This window comes from Echiichthys vipera, assembly GCF_963691815.1.
Source record: "Echiichthys vipera genome assembly, chromosome: 11".
Taxonomy (NCBI): domain Eukaryota; kingdom Metazoa; phylum Chordata; class Actinopteri; order Perciformes; family Trachinidae; genus Echiichthys; species Echiichthys vipera.
Genome location: NC_139836.1, coordinates 16,602,987 through 16,629,307, shown reverse-complemented (window position 1 = coordinate 16,629,307; position 26,321 = coordinate 16,602,987). Strand labels below are relative to the sequence as shown.

Genomic DNA, 26,321 nt, shown 5'->3' with positions numbered 1-26,321 from the left:
ACAACACGGTACAGTATTAAGCAGGTTTTAATGTCTAATTTGGGGATATTTTTTTAAATTAATATCTCAAGACTGTTTGCCAGCTGTCTGCATATTACTATTATTAAAACCCACAAGATGGCGCTGTTTAGCTTTTCTATGTTGACAGTACTTATATTTTCTATGTGACAAATACAAACACTAGTTTCACAATGTCAGTGCAGATGCTCTCCACAAGCTTTCAAACCACACTGACCCACTACTAAGGCCCATTACGTGACCCATACGTAATTAAAGTAAAACAAACAAAGAAAAACAACCCAGATATATAGTTTATTCTTACTGAATTGATTGGTTTTGCATGACAAGATTTAACACACTCTGGTTGAATCTTAGATACTGTTAAACGTGGGTTTATCTTTTAAACACAGTAAACTACTGGAGGCCTCTTTTTCCAGTTATTATCAGCAGACAAACACATTATTTATAACTGTTTCACCGTCAAGTCAAAGCCTTCAATCTCTCCACTGTTATTACAAGCTGTGTTTGCTGGCTTTGGTGAATCATGGGATCCTGTCACTGTGATTCATATCAGTACAGTTTTACAGGACACGTCTATAAAAAGCAAAGGGACTCTTCTCTGAGCTGTGGTGGGAGGGCCCCATCCAACCAGCTAAACAACACTTTTTCACTTCTGCTTCTTTAAGGAAGTAAGAAGGCACATGACCAGGGACAGCTGATTTGAGCTGCTCTGCTTGTTCATAGTTCATTCTGCTTTGTGCAGATTAGTAAGGGGCGGGTAGTTTTACAGAAAGGGTCAGCACAGTACTGTAGGAGCTAGTTATGTCTTAGCCGGTCTGTGCTTGTCTTTCCTCCTGACATGGGAACAGAGACTGACAACTCTGGAATAACACCACACCGATGAGAGCGGTGTCCTCTTAGAGCTTGGAAAATCCCAGATGGCTCTCACACAAATACAGGTAAGAGGACTTAACTGTGTGTTTTCTTTTTGAATTGGCTCGAGGCAGCAGTTACCGTAGCTGTGATTATGTATTTCACTTTGACATACTCGTCATACATTTCACATGTAAGGAAGGACTTTTGAGTCTTCTCGCTGTCGGTCTCTCTCTTGCACACTAAACACAGAACATTCTCACATCAGGAAACATTAAAGTATTAATTCATTTCTGTGGAATATGAAATGCCTTTCCATTTACTTCACCATCATACCTGATGCCCGTACCACTGGTTTTGCCGTTTAGCAGTTCTTCTCTACCAGTGTCCCACATGTTTCACCATGACAGTGTGACTCTAATCAGAAAGGGCCCAAAATAACAGCACTGTGATAAGTGTGCTCCAGTCAATAAAGTAACATTTCTGCTTGGGAGCGGGGCTCCTTATCCACACTTTGTGTGAAAGAATTCAAACTGTAGAGGAATTTAAGTTCACACAATCAATCACATGACCTTAACTGTTAACTAGGGGCATCACTAACATGGACAGAACATCCTAGGGGTTTATTAGTGTCACATTGATTAGATTATCTAAAAATATGAATATGTGCACCCCAAATTGTCAAGTTAATTTCTAGTGTAAATGACAGGACTCATTAGGAATCTCCAAACTGCTGCACAATTAATATGAACACATCTGCAGTGAAATTTGAATACAGACACATGGTAAAACACATCTGCAACTAGATTTGTACATGCAGTGCTGATTTGAAAGCTTTAAAAAGCTTTTAACATTTACTGGCATGATGTGCTTCCAATTACTGAAAATTGGGCATCAGTTCTACCATGCGGATCCCTCACAGAGGTTGATGTTAATCAGTTATTGAAAATGGCACATGACTGCCAGTGGTCTGCTCTTCTATCTGATGGTTTCTCAATGCAGACAGTGTGCTGTGTGGGGTAAAGGAGGAGGGCTGACGGCTTTGTTGGGGACACATTTATTTGAGGAAGTGAAACTAATAGGATTACAATACTATTAGGATATCATGCAACTAAAAAATATGGAACAATCTGATGTATCACTTTTGGCTCTCTTTTTTTCCCAATCAGGACCAGTCTGCTAAAGGGGAAAGGATCAATAAGGAAACCGGAGAGCTGAGTGCTTCAGGGGAGTTATCTGTCTCTGTGGAGTTGAAGGTGGACAAAGTGGAGGGTCCTTGTACAAACCCTCATCTCCCACAAGTGCTCAGAGAACAACTACAGGAGCTGGGAATTCACACATGCTTGAGCCCTGAGCACAGAACTGACCATGTTCCTTTAGAGCAGAGAGAGGAACTTCTAGTCAAAATCCTGCCTCTCTACATACAGGTAGGGGCCACTGGGCCAAGAATGTGTGACTTTCTATCTCTTATTGTTCATCCATTTCTGTGATTTTATTTTTTGTTGCTGCTATTTAGTTTTATTTAGTTTAGTTATTTTGTCTAGACTTCTGGCAAAATATTAATTGACCATGGCAGAACAATTTAAAGTGCAGCCACAGTTCAAATGAATACCCAACCTTGAAAAGGTTAAATGGGTGCCTCAGGACAAAGTGGTTTCCAAAACTGCTGAATGAAGCACGTGATGGCAGTCAGATGTTTGGTTCTCAGCCATCCTATCACTGTCCCCTGAAAATACATGTATGTGGTCTCTCAGTAAATCTATGCAGTTTACTGAACTGTCACATAGAATAGAAAAGTGCATTAGATCTATTCTGTAGCTTCAGGCCTCACATTGATTAATTGGAAGAAGAGGAATCTCTCATTCCTTAATTGCGTCACAGTTATGAAGAAACCTCCCCACTTTTTTTACCCGTGCGCACACTCAAATTCCATCACAGATCTGTGTGTGTGTGTAACACCATTGATTGAGCTCACAGCTGCAGATGTAATCACTCTTTCGTGTGTGTGCGTGTGTGTGCATGCCGTGTGTGTGCGTGTGTGTGCATGCCGTGTGTGTGTACGCCTCATGACCAGAGATTTCACCAGAATGCGTGGCCTCACTTAGGAACAGCAAACTCAGGGAAATGCGATATCTTCTTATGGAACTGAAAAGAGGATATAGTACACCTTGGCTTCTATTATTTAGTGTGTAATGCATTACCCAAAACAGCCTATATTCAACTATATAATTAATAATACACTTTATTTGTATCGCACTGTGAAAGCACAGCTACAAAAAGCTAAAATATAGAATGGTTACATTGTTTTATTGTATGTCACAATGCACAAAATGTAGAAGAGCAGGTATGTCACACAAGTACATACAATACATTGCAAGTACAAGTCAATTTTCACTCAAATATGCCATTAGCAGTAGCAATCATCATATATATTACTTCATGCTTTATCATGACATATCATGAACTAGACACAATCTTGTGATGGGAACATAACTGCAATGCCAAATTGGGCCAGGGCCATAATCTGTTTGGGCAATGGTCCCTTCAATATTTCCTAATCCCTTACTTCAGGCTCCCTTGCTCAGACCCCACCCATCTTTGAAGTCAACCTTCATTTTAATGTCAACTGCATCTTGCATATCGGGCCAGGGGCGTAAAGTGGCAGGTCCAAGGCTCCACCTCCAGCCTCCTTGTTTAGATTACACCCGTTATCGAACTTGGCCTTGATTTTAATCTCAACTATACACTGTAACATTTTGTGACTGTATTCTGCATGGTTGCGACACTATCAAGGTGACAACAGACGGACAGATAAACAGAAAGATGGACAGGCAAGCAGACATATATAGACCTAGCAAACTACTCAAAACTGCCTCTGTGATAGTTGCTGTGACAGCCGGCGTCTCACTCACAAGTTGAAAACTATACCAATGTTGCTGTCGTGGCTGGTTTTAAAAAAATAAAAAAAGTTTTCAGTGCTTGTGAATATACATCTGGGTATCTGGAGTGCCTACAGCCCATATTTGGCTGCCAAGATCAGAAAACATGGGTTTCAACAAGCCCCTCAGAGTTGGATACCCTTCCTTTCTGTAGATAGCCACTACACTATAATACCTCCACTCACAGCTTGAGAACAACCTCAACTTGCAAAGGTGTAATTTTCTCGCAAGCTAATCGGAGCAGACTGGTCTTTTTGGGACAGGGGTAGGTGAGCATGTGGAAAAATAAGGTTTTTATTTTAACATGAATGCATGTGAACATGTCACATGTTCTACACATCTAGTAGAAAGCGAAAATACAAGCATGAACCTGAAAAGGAACATCATTTTTTTCTCTCTCTAGTATCTTTGTATAAAAGTTTCTCTCCTCTTGAACCCAGGTCTGTGAGGATGGTGGCAGACTTGAAGGTTTGAACATTAAAGGGCTTGCATCTCTCACAGCCGACACTGTCATCTATAACATCCACAACAGACTGGCTGAAAGACCTGCAGGTACTAACAACTGCTCACACCATGCACATACAACACCGTTTTTTCCAGGTGGAGGGACTTTCTGCCGCCTCTGTCTACTTCTGTATTTTCAGTGTGCTGTGTTTTTCAGGAGTTTTTGTCTCATTATGTAAATGTCACCCATGTTAATGAAAATGAAATGCCAGAGCACATGCAGTCTGTTCACAAAAATGTGGTCCTTTCTTCAGGTTTTTATGCATTCTCTCGTATTACATTGATCTACTGATGCTGTCAGTTTTTTCTCTCTGTCGGCCCTGTCTTACCTCCCATGTATTTTGCTGGAGGTATGAAGGAGAAGCGCCGTTTTGTTTTTAAGGAAGTAGATGCTTCTGTATTTTTATGCTTACGTGGTGCATGTAGTAGCTTTTTAGTGCGTTTTAGATGTCACTGTCATATTAAAAAATAAATTCCTATGAACCCTTGTGTAGCACAAAAACAAGTTACTTGCCAAAAGAGAAAGGGAATGCAAATTTTTCTCTCTGAAAATAGAAATTAAGAGAACACACCCAGATGGTTTTGATTTATGCATGTTGTTTTCTGTTTCAACTCTGGCACACTTGACTGAACTTGGCAGCTACATTATGTGCTGTCAGTCATGTTGTCTTTGGCTTGTTCATGACCCTCTATCGGCTCATTGTTCAACACCTGTTGAATCATGTTGAGTTTTTTGGTTTCAGAGGGGGCTCGTTGTGAGGTGGTGCGGTTCTTCCAGAGGCAGGAGACAAACTGTGAGGTGACAGACAATCAAGGATGGCTGCTGTTAAAGTCTCTGCTGTTGCTGACAGCTGACAGCTCAGTGAGTGACAATTAAGTTTGATAAAAACTAACAAATGGTTAGTTAAAACGGATCTTAGTAAATCACAATATAGACAATAAATAGCACAACATGCACGGTACAGACAAAAATAATGGAGATAATTCCAATGTGAATGGTGTTTACAAATTTAGCAAAGTTATTGTGTTAAGTGTGAAATACTTTTTGTAAATGTTCTTGGCTGCTGCAGTGGCTCTACAGCGTCTTCCCAAGGGCAAATTTATGAATTATTTAAAAAAGGGGATGAACAGGTTCAGACCCATTTTATACAGTTTACAGTATGGTTTAGACACAATTTATCTGACTTTTGGTTTCACCTACATTTCATATATATGTCTAAAGTGAAGTGACGTCAGGTTTTCATACTTTCAGCCGATCAGTGTTGTTAAAAGAAAGAAATGACTTAATTATGTCAATTCCTTGACTGGCATTGGACAACATTCATATTGATAATAACCACACAACTATCTTCAAAATATGAGTAATTATAATTAGCCCTTAAAAACAATAAAGATCTGGATTTTTAGAAAATTTACATTTTGGATGAAAGGCATTTTTTTACTAATATATTTGTGTGTCTGTGTCTGTGTAGGATATATTGTCGTGTATAAATCCAGGGCTCCCCGCTGCTTTGGTGAAATGTTTGTACCTGCTAGTGTGTCTTCCGGCTAAAAAGGAGGACTTTGCCATAGAAGAGACCTTTCAGGAGCAACTAACGCAGGTCAGTTGCCCCATTTTATGTTTTGTTTTTTCATTGTATTTCTTCTCCAACTCATTAGGAAGCTCTACTTGCCTATGCTGCTTCTACTCTTTTTTTTCTTCTTTTTTTTAATTTGATTTTGGACTCACTCTAAAATTCCTCACACATGCTCTTTTCTAGGTTCTCCTCCAGCTATGTAGGCAGCCAGTTAATGTGGAGAGACTGGTGGAAACTCAGGAACTGCAGTGTCTTATCATTGGCCTCACGTCACTATGGGACCAGACCAGTGCCGCATGGAGACATCAGGCATCCCGTGTACTTAAGGCAGTCTCTGCTGTAGCAACAAGCAACACTGTCTCGAGCTTGCAAGGTGACTCAAAACTACTGGGATAAGTAACAATTCTGTTTAACTTATAATCATAGTTTTGCTTTACTGAACACAAAGTATTTAATGCATCCCTTAAACATGCTGCACAGAAAGTGCATCATTTGAAAGTTATTTGTGCAGACAGATGTATTTATTCCAGCATTGGGTTGATTTTACACAGAGACACATGATCACACATTCCAGCAGAGAGACGTGCAAGTATGTTTCACATGATGCCTCCATCAGCACAGATAATTCACTTAAATGTTCTGGTACACGCAAGTTTACTTTGATTTGTTTTGGATACCAGGAAGTTATCAGCATTTTCCAGCACGATATTGCTCACATAACTCGATAGCTGTTAGTTAAACAATCCCCATTCTATCGCAGTACTTATGTTCTTAAGTACTGAGCAATTCATATTTCACTAACCAAGGGAACTCTCTTCTTGTCATTAGGCAAGAACTGTGTGCGTATCTGCATCCAGAACCTGATGCACATTAGTGCTGATGTCTCGGGTTCGCTTCTAGCTGAGGTGGCTGTGGCTGTGTTCAGCTTCATTAGAGACACCTATCCTCTCAATCCGGCCCTCTTCGTGGAGTTTGACACCAACAATGGCTACAGTGCCCTTGAGAACATCCTGAAACGGTGAGATAAAGGGACATAGACAAAAGAAGAATGAAATGAGACTCAATGAAAGAGTGCACTTATAAAGCACATACATGCTTAAAGAAATGAAGAGGGAAAGGTCTTTTCCAAGGCAAGAGTAAATAGACCTTTTTGGAAATGAAGTGCTCTTAGTCAATACAGAGAAATCTGTATTTCTCTCCGCTATTGATGTAACTTTACCTTGTTGTCTCTCATCATTTTATACCGTCATAAGCTGTGAGGAAGGTGTTTCTGTGGATCACTTCCAGCCAGTGGAAGAGTTGCTGGCTCTTATTGCATCTTTCACCCTGCTTGGAAAAACTGAGCTCAAAGTGGCTCTTTGTGTCACCAACCCCCAACCTGCAGCCTTTAAGTTTGACCCGCCACTCACCAAAGGTAGGCCAAGTCCCCACTGTAAGTTCTGCATTGTTTTTCTCTGGACACCCATTCCTAATTATCTGATTGCACCACGAGGATAAACTCTAAGCCATCTTTTCCAAATACAGACTCCAAGCCATCTGATTTTTCCTCACATGCATGACTCAGCAAAGATAGGCTTAGTGAATTACAGCACAGTTCATCCGTCCTTTGCACTTTTGCCCTCATATAACCCGCCAAAACTGCTCCACTCCCTTTTTCTGATTTCACACTCACCCTGAATCCCCATTGCCTCACTGCTATCCCACTGCTACCCCACTGCAGTGCACAACACCCCTTAGGTTAACAGGAAGCTGAGGTGATTATGTCTGGGATGATGAAGTGGAGGCATCCCGCCTAACTCTGTTAGGATGCTCCACATCCATTCACCACTGGCCTACAGCAACCAGCCATCTATCATACATGCACACACACCTCTATCCAACACTCATAAATAGTGTCCATAATAAACATACACACACCCATCCAATTATACACACAGACACACACACTCAGCACCCATCCATCACATCAAGGAGTAGATCTCTTTCCAGCAGAGGGGCCAGGGACTGTTTTGTGCTGATTTTATATGGATCTGATACAATTTTGATTATGTGGGAAAATGAATCCTATTACTAACCAGGTATATTTTATTTATGCACAACACACACATGCGTGTTTTGGCTCCCAAATCTAGGACGGCCTCTAAATCTTTTGACAATAAAGCAAACAAACTACATCAATGCAGATTATGCTATACTATACTTTTGCCTTCATGCATGTTGTGGTGTTTGTTTTCAATCAATCTATGTATGTATAACTAGATTGCTCTGTGTTAAAGGCTGTTTGTAATTTATTGGTTTTCCTTTTTCTATGAAATTGACTGTCTGACCTTGCCAGAACAAAATCTGATAAATTGAAGTTTAAATTCAAAGCATATTTTAGCTAAATTGATCTCAGGCCAATATTGTTTTGAAGTGAGAATAAATTGCCTCCTCATTCAAAAAGTTAAACCAACAGACAGAGCATGTCCTATTGAATATTTAAAAGGACTGAAACCTCTTTTTGACCTGTTAACACTTTCATTTTTGTTTTGTCTCCAGGTTCAGCAGTAAAAAACCTGCCTGCCTTCCATCTGCTGCAGGCCTCTCTGCTGCGTTCTCAGGATTCTCTGCTCTGCTACCAGCTTCTTAGAACCCAGCAGACAATATGGGAGAGGGACCCAGCTAATTTTTTCCTCTTGGAGTGGACTGTCCAGTCGATCGCCCAGTTGGCTGCCTGTGTGTGGCGTAAACCAGCACCTGTACAAAAACTATTCTTTTCACTGCTAGAGATGGTATGATGTTGACAGCAAAGTCCCTGTCCATACTTTTTTTCTTTGATACAACATAAATCTGAGGTGTGATTAAATGCTTTCCCACAGGTTATTTTCAAATTTAACTACATCCCCCATGAGACCTTGCGGGCACTGCTGGGTGTGCTGAAGCAGAGCTGGGCTGGGTCACTGGCTGGAGGAGGTGCAGCAATAGAGTTTGGAGTTGTGGCTCTGAAGTGTTTTCATAGGTGAGCAGTGCTAGTGGTACGATTGGTACACATATTACTCTTAATTGTTCCTGCTTAACATATTCAGTATTGGTTGTTCTGCTCTCAGTTGAGAGCACACTCCTTAAGATAATAGTTTTAAAATTGCCAAAAATATAAATTGGTACTGCACTAGCTTGGTTAGTCTCATGATTAAGACAGATGTACACAGTACAGACAGGAAAAAGTTGCCATTTTTTCTGTCTCCTCTGCTCGGAAAGGTTGACATTGCATAGTGGAATGGTATCTGAGGTACTGAGTGACTGGGGCCTGCTGGAGATGCTGCTCAGCGAACTTCGTAGAAGAGCTAAAATCCTCAGGAAGGCTGGAGTCGTGTCTCCCCCTCAAATAAGTAGGACCCAACATATTTGTTTCCTCAACTTCTGATGTAATCATTATTGTACAACTACTAGGAGCAGCCAGAGAGTGATTGTGCGACATAACACATTACAGCGTATTTGCGATTTTAGCAACACACCCACTCATGGCTCTATTAAATAGTACTTTCTATTTTATAAGCAAGTGATTTCGAGATAATTGACCTGTAGGTATTAATCCGCAGCCAAATTACAATCTTGTATGTTTAATCTGTAATTTGCATCTGAGGTTCTTGTTCTCTTTAGATCCCCTGCAGCTGCCATGTGTGGAAGATAGCGAGAGACTGCTCACTGCCTGTATGCTCCAAGTTGTGTCAACCCTTACTTTGCGTTCAATCAAAAACACAGGTATACACATTCACTTCTTTTTAGTTCCAATTGTTTCATTAAATTCCTTACTCTTTCATCATCTGGAATAATTCTGTTGTTTCTTTTATTTATATCAGGAATAGGGCTGGGCATTTATATTGAAATTTATTCATTTGTTGGGATAAACCCCTTGAGTTGTACCAACTCGTTTTATACATTGTCAAAAAAGTATATTTATATATATATATATATATATATATATATATATATATATATATATATATATATATATATATATACATGATGTCGAAAAACTGGTGGCCACACTGCATTCAAATCATTTGAACAATGCTTTACATTATGTTCTTAACCTTTGTATGCTATGTTAATTTTACACAAAGTTTCTTATAAAATGATAAAATGTCAAGTTTTAAATTCACAGAGGGGTATACAAAATAGTATTATTATAATTATTATTTATTGAATTAGCAGAAAACATAGAGATATGAAAATCAGGATAGAAGATTTTGGTCATATTGCCCAGCCCTAGTAAGAGCCATGAATAAATAATCTTTGCCTGTGTATTCCAGTTTCAGTGCGAGACCTTGGTATGGTTCCCTACATAAAAATCTTCTTGGATGAGGATCAGTATCGAGCTCCCACTCTGAGCATTTTGGCTCAACTAGCTGAAATCAACCCAGACGAGTTTATGAGTACAGCTATAGGAGCCCTCTGCTCCTCTACACAGCAGGAAGTTGGTTTGAAGCGGGACCTTTTACAGGTACTTACACTTTACATGCACCCACAGTCACTGACAGCAGCGCTGACACATCCAGAAACAATCAGACATGCAGTGATCTCAGCTGAACTGTAAACGTAGTTTCCTCTCTACATCAAATCATAACAAATTGTAATGCACTTAAAACATAATAAGCTAGTGAATTTATTTTCTTAGCATGTGGGATCCTGATTGCATTATCAACAAATGCAGATTGATTTGCTAAAACAGGTTTAGCTGTTAACTCTGGACCGATTTGATTAGGCCAGCAGCCTTGTGCTGTTGCACTCTGAAGATTACCACCTCTATCAGATCAGTGAATTGGACAGAGATTTGATTAAGCCTAACCAAGTTACACTGTGTGTGTGTGTGTGTGTGTGTGTGTGTGTGTGTGTGTGTGTGTGTGTGTGTGTGTGTGTGTGTGTGTGTGTGTGTGTGTGTGTGTGTGTGTGTGTGTGTGTGTGTGTGTGTGTGTGTGTGTGTGTGTGTGTGTGTGTGTGTGTGTGTGTGTGTGTGTGTGTGTGTGTGTGTGTGTGTGTGTGTGTGTGTGTGTGTGTCAAAGTTAAAGCAGGTGCAATCAGATTGGGTACGACCTGGGTTGGCAAGTGTTAAGAGCCATTGTGATTACTCCAGTTTCAGTTAATCACATTTCCCTCTGCGTTCTGCCTCACACATTACCTACCTGATGGATTAGGTCTCTAAATTGAATAAAGCTAATGTGATTTTGTTCACCTCCAAAAACTAGTTACCAGAAATGATTTATGATATATCTATATGTTTTATCTATTTTTCATGACATCGTTTTAATTAACCAAGGAGACACTTTTAAAAGCTGAGACTGAGATATTTGTCATGTGTGTGATGAAGCTTACTTGCGTTTGGTGATTCCACATGGTCACTGTCCAAATGCTCTAAGTGACTACTCACTTTGGTATTTCAGTCTGTGCTGAAGGTGTTGGAGAGTCCCAACAGCTGGGACGCCTTCAGGAGAGCAGGAGGCTTCACCGGACTGCTGTCTCTGGTGACTGACTTGGAAGGAGCTCTGTCTGACCCTCCCCAGGGAGAAGTGTGGAAGTCCTTGGGGCATCAACCACTGCTGGACCTTCTACTCCTCACTCTTCACATTCTAGCCGTGGCTGTGCATCTTCACACAGTAAACGCACACCATTTTGAGACTGGTGGCTTTTATGAAAGGCTGGCAGAGGCTATACTTCAGCTGGGCTGTTTCCACACAGAAGTACCCGAGAAGGGGAAGTTTGATGGAGATGTCTCCTATCTCAAGACTGCAGACGATGACCAGTCTCCTGGAAAGAGCTTCCACCAGTTTGTTGAGTTAGCAAAAGCCCCCTCCTCTCCCTCCACCACACCGCAGCCCAATTTACCTTTCAATCTTCGGACATGTATAAGGCTGCTCTCCTATCTTGACCAGTTTGCCACAGGGACCTACTCATCTCCGGAGTTAAACTTGGGACTAGAGCCTGAGGATGGGTGTGAAAAAGATAAAGAAAACTTAAATGGACCAGCAGGGCATGCAGGAATGTATTCAGGGTCCCCTCCTGTTCATTTGGGAACAGGCCTGCAGTCTGTGGAGGACATGCCAGGAAGATCCAGAAACACAACACCCAGTATTTCCACAGTCTGCACAGAGTCTCAGTCCAGGTGGATATTTCTAACCGTTTGGAGGTGGTGGAAGCCATATTCCTATGAGATAATTTCCCTCTACATCAATATCCAAATTGTAGTGAATGAATGGGGTCTATATGTGATCTCATAAGTATCAACCCATATTTTTCTTTCTTTTGTGGTTTTTGCTTGGCTTACAGTAGGTTCAGCTGCGATCATATTATTCTTCATCCAGGAGCAATCCGAGTTATTATGACCCTCCTTCCATCAGTATTTACTCCAGAGGACCCACAGGTACCTTTTCTTGAATGTTACAGTCCCTCATGTTATAAACTAGGTTGTCATGATACCAGGATTTAAATCGTCCATACTAGTATTTTAATAAAAAAAATAAAAACTCTGATCATTATTTTCTTTCTTTTTAAAAAAAAATTAACATCTTGCACACAGCTCTGGTACAGAAAAAAGGTTGATTTGTTGTTCCCAGTTGTTTAATTTTTGCAGCCTTGGTTGCATATTATTAAATACACAATAGGGCCCCAGTATGAGATTGATATTTCTTTCCTTTTTCCCCAGCTCTCTATGGAGGTCCAGTTCTCATTGGCGCACCACATTCAGGCCATGGTTAAATCTGAGAGAAACCGTCAGATAGTGTGCGAGGGGGGGCTGGTCTCCACACTCCTGGCCCACTGTCAGAGCATGTTGCTGTCTCCAAACCACCCATTGCATCTACCTGTTACTCGTATCTTGGAGAAGCTCTCCTCCCAGGCCATCACACATTCAGACTTCAGGTAAAACAAACTCAGTCTCTGAGGTTCTGATACATGCGTTTCTTTATTGCACCGTAGATGAAGAGGCTTTTGGATTTTTTTTTTATTTTGAATTTTTGCAGTTTTTGCACTACACTATTCTGTATCTGACATGTTTGTTACTTTTTCCCCCTCCAGAAAGTTCTTGTGTTTAGGCGACCCACTTATGTGCTTGGCACACAAAACGGCAACACAACTAGAATGCCAGCCAGTAGTCAAAGCTCCTGTTTCAAATGGTAGATTTGTTTTGTTCTAATAACTTTTAATTGGTCTTTCAAACACAGATATTAAGCAGCAAGCACATTGAATTTTGTTTGTATTTTTTGCAGATAACACTGCAGAGGCAGATGCCTCATCGGCATCTTCAGTAAAGAGGCTAAAGCGGACCTTCAGCTTGTTACAGTCTACAACTCGCAGTGAATGCTCTGTTGGTTCTGCAATCCCTGTCCACCAGATCATCAGTCTGGTGTCCATGACCTCACCGCGCACCTTCAGACCACACAGAGTGTCCTCCTCACCTGCCTTTGTAGAGTTTGACATGAGTGAGAGTGGTTATGGGTGAGACCTTTTTTTCTCGTGTAGTCCTGCAGTATCAAATAGACTAGACTTGATGGGACATCTAGTTATGCTAAAAATAATGATATAACATACGTGCTGCATAAATAACATACAATCGGTGAGGTTTGGCGTTTGAGGAAAGCACTTTGTAATGTTAAAAAATATGTAAGAACATCATTCATTCACTTATTTCTTGCCATGTGACGTATGCTTTGCAGCTGCCTTTTCCTGCCCTCTCTGGCTACAGTAAAAGGGGTGACAGCTGATTCAATCTCAACAGGTGGAATTGGAGGAGGCAAGTGATTAGCCTAAGTGTTTAATACTCAACATATTTGTGAATAAATCTGAATAAAATTTCTAATCATCCCTCTCTCATATTATAGACTGCCGAGGGTTCCCCCCTTCAGCTGGTCTCTCTTTTTCCTGCTGGTTCCAGATCAACCGGTTTAGTTCAGCCTGTGATTCTCACCCAATCCGTCTACTGTCAGTGGTTCGCCATATGTCCCGGACTGAACAACACTACATCTGTCTGTCTATCTCCTTCTCAGCCTATGACGGCTGCCTAGTCATCTCCACAGAGGAGGAAGCATTTACATACCTGGGTAAGAGTGTTATAAGATTAGGTCAATAGTCGCCTTTGTATTTGTTTTATCATTTGTGTAAGGGCGGGACTGCACAATAGTTACATCACACGTTTATACTGCAGAGACTGTGTAGATGTCTCTTTCCATGTTTGTTTAACAGATATGATGGAGCCAGAAGTTTGCAATCCCACTTCTTTGCCTACATCACTGAGGTTCCGCTGCTCCAGCATGCTGATCCCATGTCAGTGGCACCACCTGGCTGTGGTGTTGGCCAAAGATGTGAAGAAGAGCTGTCTGGTTTCAGCCTATTTTAATGGCAAGCCAGTGGGGACAGGAAAGGTATTACAAGAGAAGAGAAACTGAGCAGATGATTGACAAGATTCTAGGTTTACTGTGGTATTTATATATTAATGTCCTCTGCATTTTCTGTCAGATGAGGTATATACAGCCATACCCTGGTCAGTATGTCTCCATGGACCCCGCAGCTGTGATCGATGTGTATGGACTCATAGGAACACCAGCTCTCTGGAAGGAGCATGCTGCTCTAGTGTGGCGAGTGGGTCCATCTTACCTGTTTGAAGAACCTTTGAGCCATGAGGCTGTGGGTGTCATGTACACACAAGGCACGTCCTACCAGGGAAACTTCCTGGCTCTGCGCAACACAGGTGAGTTACAAGTTCCTGTGCGAGAATTCCACCGATTTTCTACAGTGTATCTGTTTTTTTACTTACAGTAAGTCATCCCGGATAAAAGCATATGATACATGCTGAATCCGTAAATATGTTATGTTGTGGTTTGACATACGGTTGTCTATAGATGTGTTAGGAATACAGTTTTGATCCGTCAATCTTTTTTTGTGTTATTTTCTTTTCTTTCTACCATCCCATGGCATGCGGACAATCATGTTGTCATGGTACTCATCGCATGCATCCATGATTTTCTCTGCAGAACAGATGATTTGCTTCAATATAGGAGATCTTTTATACTGATGCAGAACAACTATACTTGTGTTATGTGAGAACAATGTTGACAGAGAAATATGTTTTTCAATTAATACACCAATTACATGCAAGTAAAGGCATTTTTTTCTTAATAGATAGTGATGAATATGGTTACACATTACATTTGACTTTTGTAAGGCAGTTCAACTTTACCTACCTGTGTTGTTCTATTTGTGTTTGTGTCCAGGCCATGATCCAGATGCTGAGTCTCTCCCTCTCAGGCTGGTTCCTGAGGAGAGGATCTCATTTGGCATCAACCCAGCAATTTCTACATTAACAACTGTCGTACAGATCAGAGAAGACTACAATGAAGTGGACTGCAGACTGATTGCTAAAGAGGTAAGATGAATCTATGTTGAACCTATTTTTACTGTTTTAATACAGAGTAGCAATTTGAGTGTGCAAATCATGTGTAATTCCAGATGGGGATAACGTCTCGGGATCACTCAACCCCTGTGTTCCTAGCTCAAAATATCAGCCAGCACCTGAACGGTACAGCTCGCACCATAGGCGCAGCCCTGGTTGGACGTTTTGGTAAATTAATTATTTTGAAATGAATTTGCGCTCTAATTGATTTTTGCAGATGCATTTGGTATGTCCATGGTTCTCTTCCTTCTAGGTGTGCGTACGTTCACCCCCAACAGTGCATCCAACGGTTTCCTGTACGTTGGTGGGCCTGCAGTTGTTCTCAGTCTAGTTGCAATGGCGCCAGATGATAGCGCTCTGTATGCAGCTGTCAAAGTTCTTCTTTCTGTGCTGGAGACCAATTCAGCAATGCAGCAGGAAATGAAACGCATCAACGGATACAAGGTCTGTTGGACCTTATAAAACCACTGGAATAGAAATGGAAATCAAAATCTCCTTCCTTTGTGTGTGTGTGTGTGTGTGTGTGTGTGTGTGTGTGTGTGTGTGTGTGTGTGTGTGTGTGTGTGTGTGTGTGTGTGTGTGTGTGTGTGTGTGTGTGTGTGTGTGTGTGTGTGTGTGTGTGTGTGTGTGTGTGTGTGTGTGTGTGTGTGTGTGTGTGTGTGTGTGTGTGTGTGTGTGTGTGTGTGTGTGTGTGTGTGTGTGTGTGTGTGTGTGTGTGTGTGTGTGTGTGTGTGTGTGTGTGTGTGTGTGTGTGTGTGTGTGTGTGTGTGTGTGTGTGTGTGTGTGTGTGTAATTTGCAATTTGCCCTCCTTGTAGTTGTTAGCTTTCCTGCTGAAGATGAAGCACAGTCTGGTCAGCCACAGAACCTTTCAGTTGGTTCTGTATCTCTCGAGATCAGTGGTGCTGAGCTCTGGGTCTGGTTACCTACAGAACACTACTGCTTTCCAGGACATGCTGTGTGACCTGGAGGTAAGCATCCAGTTTTTGTTTTAGGAAAGTTTTTACGTGAATATTAAGTTAATCTGGTAGCTCATTGTTGCTCTCTCATTATAAAATGATGCCGTTTTTTTTAGGTGTGGCAGAACACATCAGATCATCTGGACCTTTCAGTTCTGAAGCACTTCGCTGAAATCCTGAAATCCTCAAGGTAAATTCCACAGCTATCAGCGTGTGACCAGAGAACACAGAATCGAATTCATTATTAACTCACATGGCAAACTGGTTAGATTACACAATAAAGTGGGTCTTGTTCAGGATTCACGACAGACTTTATTGGCTGTTGTGTCAACATCTAAAGCAGCCTGTCATCAATATCACGGATATGTACAACTGAAATAGTCAAGGGAATGTTCAACAGAATCAATCACACAGGCTGGAGAGAAGAGATTTTCTGCCTGGGGGAACTGATTGATTGATTGATTAATTGATATTAATGCTCTCTCTGTGTCTCTCTCTGTATTCTCAGTGACAGCAGGAATGCAGTGGTCATGCACAGTATGGGCCTGCTACCAAAGCTGCTATTCAAGCTTTCTGATCCTGCTGTGACCGTTCAGAAGGTTACGATCATTTCTTGTGTAATCACATCCCTCCTAAAAGCTCACTTCACCTCTCTGGACATGAGCAGGTACAGTCTGGGAATACATTAGTCACAACAAAGGGCTCTTGTCATACAGTCCTGTCTGTATTCAAAATATGTCAATTTATTTTGTTAGACTTGGGCTCTTCCTGGTCTACACACTCCCTCCTCTTAGTAACATGAATGAAGGAAATGAGATATCTGAAAGCGATCTTTCACAGGATACACAAGGTAGACCAAACTGCATGTTAAACAGTTTGTTGCAGGTCTCATGGATGGTGCAAGGTGTTACTAGTACTAGACCCAGAGTTGTCTTATCTGTGCTTTTAGATGATCCAGCCAGCCACATCTGGATCCGCAACCAGCTCTTACTCTCTCTTTGCGAAATCCTCGGCTCAGACAGCCTCCTCATCAAAGAGTAAGTGTCATCTGTTACTTAGCTAAACCAAAACTGGAACCAAAACATATTTCCCCAGTATTTCATGTGCCATAATGTCATGGCAAACACATTAACTGGATCTGTCATGTTCTTATTCCCCACTAGTCAGCAGAAGGCTTTATTCGATGCCCTGGGCAGTGATTGGTTCCTGCTCTTTCTTCAGCCCCACCTTCACCCTTCCACCTTGAAACTGGGTCTTGTCCTGCTCACACAATTTTTGTCGAGTCCCAGTCAGCAGAGGAGCTTCAGAGAGGGGGTACTCCCAGCTACACTCATAGACGGCATGGAGGAAGCCTTTGCTGTCTTGGGTACATAAAGTTTAATACTTTTTCACTGTTAAGCAGGGAAATCATTTAATGATTTATTTTTGGAATTACACTATGAGGATATATGAAGGTATTTTGATACATAATTCATATGTGTAAGTTTTATTTAAATATGAAAATGAATAACGCTGATTTTAGACATATTGAACATCTTTAATTTAGTAATTTCAGATTTGTGAGGTCTTTCTTTCATCCATAATCAACTTCTATCTTTTTGATTTCTTACCTTGCCTACCAGACAACCTACGAGCCCATTCTTGGTCTCATGAGTGCCTCAGCACCACATGTCCAGGCTTCGATGTTTTACAGGGGCTGCTGATCAGACACACTCGCCTGCCTCAGGTGTATGAAGCCCTGGCTGCTCTGCTGCTGGAGAAGAAGGCCAGTCACACTGCAGAGGGAAAGGTTGGTCAATTTTCATCTTGGAGATCATCTTTGTCATCATCATCCCGGTCATAATGCTCCTTTATGTGTCATCTACAGGTGCATTTGGATGATATCCTACAGTCATTGATTGACAGCCAAGCAGACGCTCCTGCTCAGCAGCTCTGTGTTGAAGCTGCAACAATACTGCTGGAATTAGTCAAAGTCAACATCACTCAAGTAAGGACCCAATCACACCTTCAGTATTTTTCACCACAAATTGATCATGTATAATACCTTTCTTTCTTTTTTTTTTTAACAGCCTGTTTCTCCAACGAAGAACATGTCAGGCACTGATGCATCATGGGCATTACAGCTCCCAGCAAGTGTGATGCAGTTCTTTTGTCTCCTCCATAATCTCAGATCCGGAGACCCATTGTGGGCATCGCCAGAGTTTCTCCATGCACTCGCTGGAGTTGTATACCCTCTGGATGTTTCAGAGGTTTGCGTTTTACACTGGATTTATGAAACCTTAACACTTCTTGTATCTCTTGTTTTTTTATATCCTCTTATTTACTGGTTTGTTTACTTCTTTCAGGGTTTGGTTAAGACTTGCGTAATGAGCAAAAGTGAGGACAATTCATGTCAACCAAACAGGAAGCCGGTGTGGGACTTCATCCGTATTCTGCTAATGGACAGTCTTCTTAATGTGTCTGCCAACACCAACACACATCCTCTCGTTATGCTGCTGGAGGTGAATGCACACACACATGAATACAAAAAAATAATATGCTGTTTTCATGTTAGTTCCCACATCACACATGCACATTATTGTTAGAATTTATTCTTGCTGAAAAAAGGCTCCTCAATTTAGTATAATACTGCAAAACTGTCATCTCTCCAGAAGGTGCCACTCTTTGCTCAGCTACTAAGTAAGGCATAGCCAAAGTACTGTCCATAATTTGATTCAACACTAGGAGGTAGCGAACACCAGCAAGCCTACAGAAGTACAAATAGAAGAAGAGCTCTCGCATATCAAAATGTACATCTATTTTTTGTGTTAATCATGCTTTGTAACTAATAAAAATGCATACATTTCACAGTTTTCCCCTGATGGTACATCGGGGGAACAGAGGCAGAGTTTCCAGACTGAGCTGCTGGAGCTGATCATGGACATCATCCACATGCTCAGCAATGAGGAAGAAATCAACACTCATCTGAACTCAAAAGGTAGAATGACACCAAATGCTTTCCTCATAGCTCAAACTGGTCTGACCATGTCCAGACAACAGCAAAAATATGCTCTCATCTGAATGTGCTGCTTTTTATTTTATCTCTCAGACTGCAAGCGTGAGACACCTGAAGGACAGATGGGCACGTTTATGGAGAATGTGGTGCTCTTCAGTAAGACTCTGCAGCAGAAACTTTACAGCGGAGCATTCTTGGGAGACTCCGGGAGTTTGATCAACTTCCTCGCAGATCAGATTGTGGTGGTGAGACAAACTCATAAACACGTACACACAGACCTCATATAGATACATAATATGAAAAAAAATGTTTTCACCATAACTTGAAATTCATGAATGTGCCATCTGCTTACTTCTGTAAATTGAAGTTAAAATTAAATCAAGTGAATGTGGAGATTGCTCCTTTAAACCATTGGGAGCACTGGATTGTGAAAATCTGCTGTCTGGTCACTAATACTTCATTCTAGTTTTATACTAACTGATAACAGAAACACTGCTGTGTACTTTCAGGCTCTGGAGAAAGGCCAAACTCAGAAAGAAAAAAGCGTGTCAGCCCTCTACTCATGCACCAATAAAGTCCTGCTTTATCTCTTGTCTCAACCGCGACATTCCCAAGAAGAAAAGGACAGGGTCATTAGGGCATTGCAGACCTTAATGGAACGCTGGGATGTTGTCATGGCAACTTACAATGCAAATGTGAACTTCATTACATGCCTCCTTCATTGTCTGTTACTGATACGGTCGGGCAGGTAAAGGCAAAACCAAAACGTATACGTACAGATACACACAAATATGTAGTCAAAAACCAGAATTCACTGGTAATCCAAAAAAATCACACTCTTTTTGTAGCTACCCTGGAGGTTTTGGTTGTGCCGCACAGAAAATGCTGACAAGGAAAGCTTCGTCCCACCTGTTTGCAACCAGAACCAGACATTCTTCACGCCTAAGCAACGGAGCAGACATTACCACTGGTATGGAGGCCAGTATATAAGGGGTTTATTTACATTCATCACTTTAGCCTGACATTTCTGTAGATTATCTGGGTCTATGGAGGTTTACAGGGTCACTTGAGAGTTCAGAATGTGTTTGTGGGTCTGTTCCAGATGACAGAGAACTAGTGTCCTTAGCGGAGGCCTGCTGGTCAAAGGTCATGGCAGAGAGGCAGCACACGCTTGAAGAGATGTCTAAGATAGAGATCTCAGCGAGCCACACAGCAGTGACGGGACCTGTCAGCATGACTGACATCAGCCCTCTGTGGGAGGAGACGGCACAAAAAGCATGGCTGCTACATACAGGTTCGCTTTAATTATACATAGAAGATGCCTCAATGTTGGCTCGATGTTCTTAAAAAAAAAATAAAACATTTATTTGCCTTTTCAGAGTCTCAGAAGAAGACGGTGGCCAGCAGTTCTCAGAAGAAGTTTGATATGATCAGCAGCGCAGTTTGCTCCGTTTTGGGCAGACTAGGCAAAGAGTCAGTAACGGTAGAGGTAAACACACACTCATGCCCCCCCCTATCTCTATATCCTGTCAAATGCTTGTGACTGTTGTCCCCTCTGAGGATTGTGGGGTCATTCTCTTTTCCTAGGTGCCCCAGCATCCAAGAGTGCAGTGCCCAAACGCTCATCCCAAAGTCACTGCTGTGTCTGTGCTGTGGGCCGCTCAACCCTGTGGGGGTGTTTGATTATTTCTTTAAATGGATTTGGATTATCACAGCTGATTGCCCCTGAGTGGGCATAGTAATTGATATCTGTTAAGGCTATCCATGGGAACACTCACTACAACACACTGTTTGCTGCTGAAGGTTAAAGACGCGTTTATTGTTGTTTTTCCCCCCGAAACACGTGGCCCACATCATTAGTTCCCCCACAACGCTTAAGACGTTGAGCCATCTGGAGCAGGGAGCGGGGACATATTACTCAGGCACACAGGCATGAAATTACCGCGTCTGTGTGTCTGTCTCACCCCCACAAAGCGTGTGTGTTCTTGTTTGTGTGCTTCTCTAGCCAACAGAAATCGGGTTGGCAATTATAGTGGTACCAATCTGATGAAAACATTATTCATTTGATGTTATTCTTTATCATATCAGTTTTTGACAGGCTATCAGAGAGGGTGATGAATTGTTTTTCCATCTGAGAGGCGGGGAAGAAGAGGGAGGGATGTTTGCCTTCCTCCACTCTGCTGTGTGTTGCAGCACTTCGCTCTGAGTAGTTTGCAGCATGCATCGAGTGGTCAAAGAATGATATTCAAACAAACAGTAGTGGTCAGTCAGTCTGTTTATTTTCCATTCATCTTCACGAAGAAACAAGTGAGTCATTAATTAATTTCTGGATCATCAACTTATGACCTTTAGTTGGCAATTCATGAGCTAATGGGAAGTCTCTTCTCAGTCACTGGATCCACAGAGATGTATTTCTACAGAGCACTGAGCACAGTTTCCAACACTTCGATATCTACTTTTATTAAACAAAAAAAGAGTTTTAAAGCCTACTGTAGGTAATGAATGAGAATTCAGACTGTGTCCTCAGTCAAGCTTCAGTGCAAGTCTTCTAGAGATTTATTTCATCAGTGAATGCAGTTTCCATAATCATATCTGTGTCCTCATATTAGAAAGATAATTAACAGCACTAATGATCACGTTAAGTTCATTACACATTCACTGCCAGCCCAGAATGAAGTTGACATTATGTTGCCTTATCATCAAAGGTGGCGTATTGTTGGGAAGTCATTAAAATGGAAATGAGTGTGATGTTCTGATGTTAATTGCAGAGGGAAGGGATGAGCTATGTATTTAATGCAGCATTTAAAAAGCCAATGAGGTTCCTATCTGCTAAATAGGGTAATTAATGCTATATATTACTTATGTTTGTCCAAATGAAGGAATGAAATTAGGAGATGATGACGCCGAATTGCTGTTTATCTGTCGCAACACGACTCTAGTTCGCAAACTTCATTATTACACTCTTTTTTTGTCTGTAATATTTCTATAATCTCCCCTCAAATTACTCCTTTATTTCTTTCTCTGCACAACTTCTCATTTGGATAGGCAGTCAGTCATTTAGAGAAACAGATTTTCATTTTCCGAAGGGCTTGTCAAAGTTTGTTGTCAACTTTTTATGCATGGGGTTATTCTGAAATGATATTGGATTTTTTGCATCTCTTGTTTTACAGAAGTAGTTTATTATTGTACTTGAAATAAATAATTGTATTAATCGGGTTATTCTGCAAAACATAGAATTAGCATCTGTAAATAACACTAGAAATAAAGAGTTACTGCATGTTCATTCAGTCAATTAAATGGCTTTCCTGGGTCAGTTGTGAGGATGGACGCATGTTGTTTCACTGGTCTCTCAGCGAGCACTGCTGTGATGATGGGCTTAATGAAGCAGTTAACAGTCAGAATATGATCCCAGTGTGTCTGCTGAACATGAGCATCCTGCAGTGTCAACACGGCTCTGTTTTGGGTTTTTCTATTTTTTCTTTTTCTTTTTCCTTTCTCTTTTAATCGACACATACACACACACACGCTGATGCACAGTAAAGGCGCACAAACACTAGCCTTGCCCTTGACTGTGGCGTGATATTAATGTTTATGTTAATTAGATCACACCAACAAATGATTACATTTCCAGGCAGGGTTATTGTGAGACTGTAGCCACTAGCTTATTTTGCCCAGTGAATGCAATTTAGAACAGATGTAATTGTAAGAATGCATTGTAATTGCATGAGGAAACAACAATACCATTATGAATATACAATATCTGTTACCATGACGTGCTAGCGGAAGAGCGATTGTGCCACCCGTTATTTTAATTTTCGCCAGTCAGGTTACTCTTTTTTTTATTTGTAGGAGTTTCTGTCCTACATGGAGTCACATCGACAAAGAGGCCACAGCATGTTTGAAAATATGAAGACAAACCACTTACAGGTTTGCAGAAATTTTACCATGAACTTACTGAAATAAATGCAATTTAAAAAAACTAAATTGGCACTGTAGTAACATTTCTCTCTGTCTCATCTATTCCCTCTATCCGGGTCTGTTTCTGCATCCCAGTTAAGAGCCAGTGAGTGGGAGCGCGTGAGCTCCCTGTGGCTGCATGTGGAGGCCGAGCTGCTGAGGGAGAGAGCTGTGTTCGGCCCTGGCCCAGGGGTGCTGCTGAGTCGAGATTGGGTGCAAGATGCTGCTGAAGGACCCAACCGGACCAGATCACGCATTCGCAGAAAGGCCCTGAGACGATCCAAACGGGTATAGCCTCTCAGTTTACAGCAGGATCTGTGAAGCTGGGTCCTATTTAGTGTTCAACCTTTAATACTGCAATATGTTGTTACAACAGGTGCTTGGAGCGCTGTGTCTGGGTTTAAGGACTTGCATGTCTGAGGAGAACAAAAATAGAACAGAAGGTGACACAGGTAAAGAGAAGTGGTTTTTTTTTTTTGTAGATTTACTCTTACTAGAATGCATGTGTTTGATGTAAGGTCGATGTTTCCTTTGTAACAGAGCCCAAAATCCTGTGTGAAGTTGGAGCAGAGGCTAAAGAGGATGATGAGGAGGGAGGACAGGATTGTGACCGTCTGACTTTCTTCCCTGTTCTGAATGAGACACCTACTGTCGCCGACCCCTTCACCCCCGAATCCTGCTCCCACGCACAAGACTGCCACAACATACGCATCATCCTGCAGGAGCTGCACCCTGAAGAGAAGGTACTATAGCAAGGAAGGGTGTGTCGTATGCTTGGTTAAAAACAACATGCCTCCTTCCCTCCCTGCTAATATTCACAATCATAATTATCTGATGAAGACTAAGGGATTCCAATAGCCCAGCACTCCTATCAGAATTTCATCTTTCCTCATTAGCGTATTGTTTTAATGGCGTGGCCCTGTTCAGCTCTTCGCATTCTTCCACTGAGTTAGAAACCAAGACACATGTTGACAGGGACTCTCATCACTCCGGCAACCAGCCGCGGCTTTTAATGTTTCTGACAGAAGTATTAATAAAAACAGTAGGAGGTGATGCAAGCTGTCTTACATCCGCTTAGTAAGTGTGTGATGCGCGCAAGTGTGTCCCGATGTCTTGCAGCGGTTCAGTGTGTGAATCCTGCTGAGCTTCCTGTCAAATGAACACAGTCATTAGCTCTGAAAAATGCACACACAAAAACACAGACAAACGCACACACAGTAACACACAAAGGGAGACCCACTCATAATTAGCTTGCCAGTGCCAATAGTGTGATTATGACAGTAATGTGTGTGGGGAGAAATCAATGGTCTGACATTAGGCTCTCAGTCAATAAAAGTCCTCCTTTTTGTCTCCTTCTTCCCATCATCAGCTAAATCACCCGCAGACTGATAACGCATATCTGTCCAGAGCGCTGTAAGGAGATAAGGAAACAAGTTTATTGTTATGTATTTATTCTTTGATAACAGTAAATATAACTCGTTTGTTTTCTATTCTTTGTTAGGGACAGTAGTCCTGATGCAAGTTTGTACTCACTGATGGAAATACTGCCATACAAGCAGAACATGATATAGCTCAATGTGAGATTCCTGTGCTATTTGACTCACTCACCTTGACTCTTGGTAAACGCTTTCACATGACAAGGGATATTATCCAACGTGTGTGTGTCTCTGCATGTGTGCGTTCAGACAAGAGGTTCTGATCGGTTAGCAGGTTTCCTATTCTGTGTGTGGCAGTGATTAATTTTCCTAATAATGACCAGGCCTCCTCCTGCACCAAGTGTGTGACTCTGTGTTGGGGGGGGGGGGGGGGGGCGTCTGATTTGATTAGTATAAATTGTGAGGGGCCTACGGGTATGTTGGGGCCCCATATGGTTTTTGGGCGCTGTGTCCCAGAGGGCCTGCAGAGGGGCCAACTCAGGGAGACAGCCAGGTGCACACACTCATTGTGAAATGAGGGGAGACAATAGAATTAGCCACACATTATTGCAATGCAGTTAGCATTAGCTACAACCAGCGCTGAAAGCAGCATGTGGGTCCACTTTGGCGTTGGATGAAACGCACAGTCACACTGCTCCCCATCAATCAGCTCTGATAATGAAGTGTTCGACTGTGTCTTTTTAATAATGATTAGAATATGTGATTAAAATGATCAATCAAGTAAAGCCTGAAGTGCCTACGTTGCTGCCATGTCATGTCCCGGGAGAGAAGAGCGCTGATGTGTATTGTGCCTCTCACATGGGGCTTAATGCATTATGCGCTAGCTCTCAATCTCACTCTCTCTCTCTATCTCTCTCTCTCTCTATCTCTCTCTCTCTATCCCTCTCTCTCTATCTGTAGGTTAAGGCGAAGATGTGTGTAGTTACGGTGAGCAGCCTCAGAGTGACAGAGGGGGTGCTTCTATTTGGGAAGGAGAGCCTGCTCTTGTGTGAGGGATTCACTCTTAGTCCTGCTGGAGATGTTTGTTGCAGGCAACACCACCACAGCAGGTACAGCTGTGTGCAGTTACAGCAAAATGTATAAATGGCAGACATTAGCTTTTCACTTGTCTCAGTCAGTCATCTGTCGTCCTCTGTGTCCCTTTTTTCTTTCTCTGCCAGTGTGAGAGATTCCTATATTTCCACCATGCTGAGTAAAGAGCTGCCACCAGCCAGGTGCAGACGCTGGCTCTATGATGATATCAAGGATGCCCGCTTCATGCGTTTCCTTTTAGAGGTCAGACATCCTAATGCCCCTACAAATATTCGAATGAAAATGCATCTTATATTCAGAGTGTGTCTTCACAGGATTGAGTTGGAATCCATCCAAAACTTTGTCTCAGAGCACTCAAAGAAATCAGATTTGGTTTTGCAGGTGTTTTCCATTAGTCAGTCATGATGCATGTGAAGTCTGGGTATAAAAGGGATCTCATAGATAAAAATATTTACTAGACACAAATGCCATTGAGTCTGAGATACAAAAGAGCAAATGTGCCCTTCTTTTGCTATCAGGACAACGCGATCGAGGTCTTCATGAAAAACGGACTTTCAGCCTTCCTGGTTTTTCTGAATAGAGACCATGTCTCTGCATACAAAAGGTGCCACATTTATATAGACTGGATGT

General features: G+C 41.7%; 1 protein-coding gene across 4 annotated transcripts in view; it reads left to right on the top strand.

Moving 5' to 3' along the window:
• The first annotated feature begins 727 nt into the window (after positions 1-727).
• Positions 728-26,321, top strand: part of wdfy4 (WDFY family member 4) — a 39,357-nt gene continuing 13,763 nt past the window's right edge. Inside the window, exons 1-48 of one of the 4 annotated variants that reach the window (XM_083922687.1) lie at positions 728-959; positions 2,043-2,300; positions 4,253-4,364; positions 5,060-5,178; positions 5,789-5,917; positions 6,077-6,266; positions 6,722-6,911; positions 7,147-7,307; positions 8,432-8,664; positions 8,752-8,891; positions 9,131-9,261; positions 9,533-9,634; positions 10,186-10,376; positions 11,314-12,032; positions 12,200-12,290; positions 12,573-12,787; positions 12,944-13,041; positions 13,135-13,363; positions 13,582-13,658; positions 13,747-13,965; positions 14,108-14,286; positions 14,381-14,612; positions 15,136-15,287; positions 15,371-15,482; positions 15,568-15,758; positions 16,131-16,283; positions 16,388-16,461; positions 16,780-16,938; positions 17,027-17,121; positions 17,221-17,308; positions 17,435-17,637; positions 17,894-18,060; positions 18,139-18,258; positions 18,341-18,520; positions 18,617-18,772; positions 19,122-19,248; positions 19,360-19,511; positions 19,776-20,014; positions 20,115-20,236; positions 20,369-20,560; positions 20,646-20,755; positions 23,116-23,193; positions 23,320-23,511; positions 23,600-23,675; positions 23,764-23,966; positions 25,560-25,708; positions 25,820-25,934; positions 26,210-26,295. In XM_083922687.1, coding sequence (XP_083778813.1) covers positions 939-959; positions 2,043-2,300; positions 4,253-4,364; positions 5,060-5,178; positions 5,789-5,917; positions 6,077-6,266; positions 6,722-6,911; positions 7,147-7,307; positions 8,432-8,664; positions 8,752-8,891; positions 9,131-9,261; positions 9,533-9,634; positions 10,186-10,376; positions 11,314-12,032; positions 12,200-12,290; positions 12,573-12,787; positions 12,944-13,041; positions 13,135-13,363; positions 13,582-13,658; positions 13,747-13,965; positions 14,108-14,286; positions 14,381-14,612; positions 15,136-15,287; positions 15,371-15,482; positions 15,568-15,758; positions 16,131-16,283; positions 16,388-16,461; positions 16,780-16,938; positions 17,027-17,121; positions 17,221-17,308; positions 17,435-17,637; positions 17,894-18,060; positions 18,139-18,258; positions 18,341-18,520; positions 18,617-18,772; positions 19,122-19,248; positions 19,360-19,511; positions 19,776-20,014; positions 20,115-20,236; positions 20,369-20,560; positions 20,646-20,755; positions 23,116-23,193; positions 23,320-23,511; positions 23,600-23,675; positions 23,764-23,966; positions 25,560-25,708; positions 25,820-25,934; positions 26,210-26,295 — 7,727 coding nt within the window. In that variant the 5' untranslated portion in view covers positions 728-938. Of the gene's footprint in view, positions 960-2,042; positions 2,301-4,252; positions 4,365-5,059; positions 5,179-5,788; positions 5,918-6,076; positions 6,267-6,721; positions 6,912-7,146; positions 7,308-8,431; positions 8,665-8,751; positions 8,892-9,130; positions 9,262-9,532; positions 9,635-10,185; positions 10,377-11,313; positions 12,033-12,196; positions 12,291-12,572; positions 12,788-12,943; positions 13,042-13,134; positions 13,364-13,581; positions 13,659-13,746; positions 13,966-14,107; positions 14,287-14,380; positions 14,613-15,135; positions 15,288-15,370; positions 15,483-15,567; positions 15,759-16,130; positions 16,284-16,387; positions 16,462-16,779; positions 16,939-17,026; positions 17,122-17,220; positions 17,309-17,434; positions 17,638-17,893; positions 18,061-18,138; positions 18,259-18,340; positions 18,521-18,616; positions 18,773-19,121; positions 19,249-19,359; positions 19,512-19,775; positions 20,015-20,114; positions 20,237-20,368; positions 20,561-20,645; positions 20,756-23,115; positions 23,194-23,319; positions 23,512-23,599; positions 23,676-23,763; positions 23,967-25,559; positions 25,709-25,819; positions 25,935-26,209; positions 26,296-26,321 lie in introns of all 4 variants that reach the window. The other 3 variants (XM_083922689.1, XM_083922688.1, XM_083922686.1) reach the window with 3 other exon arrangements.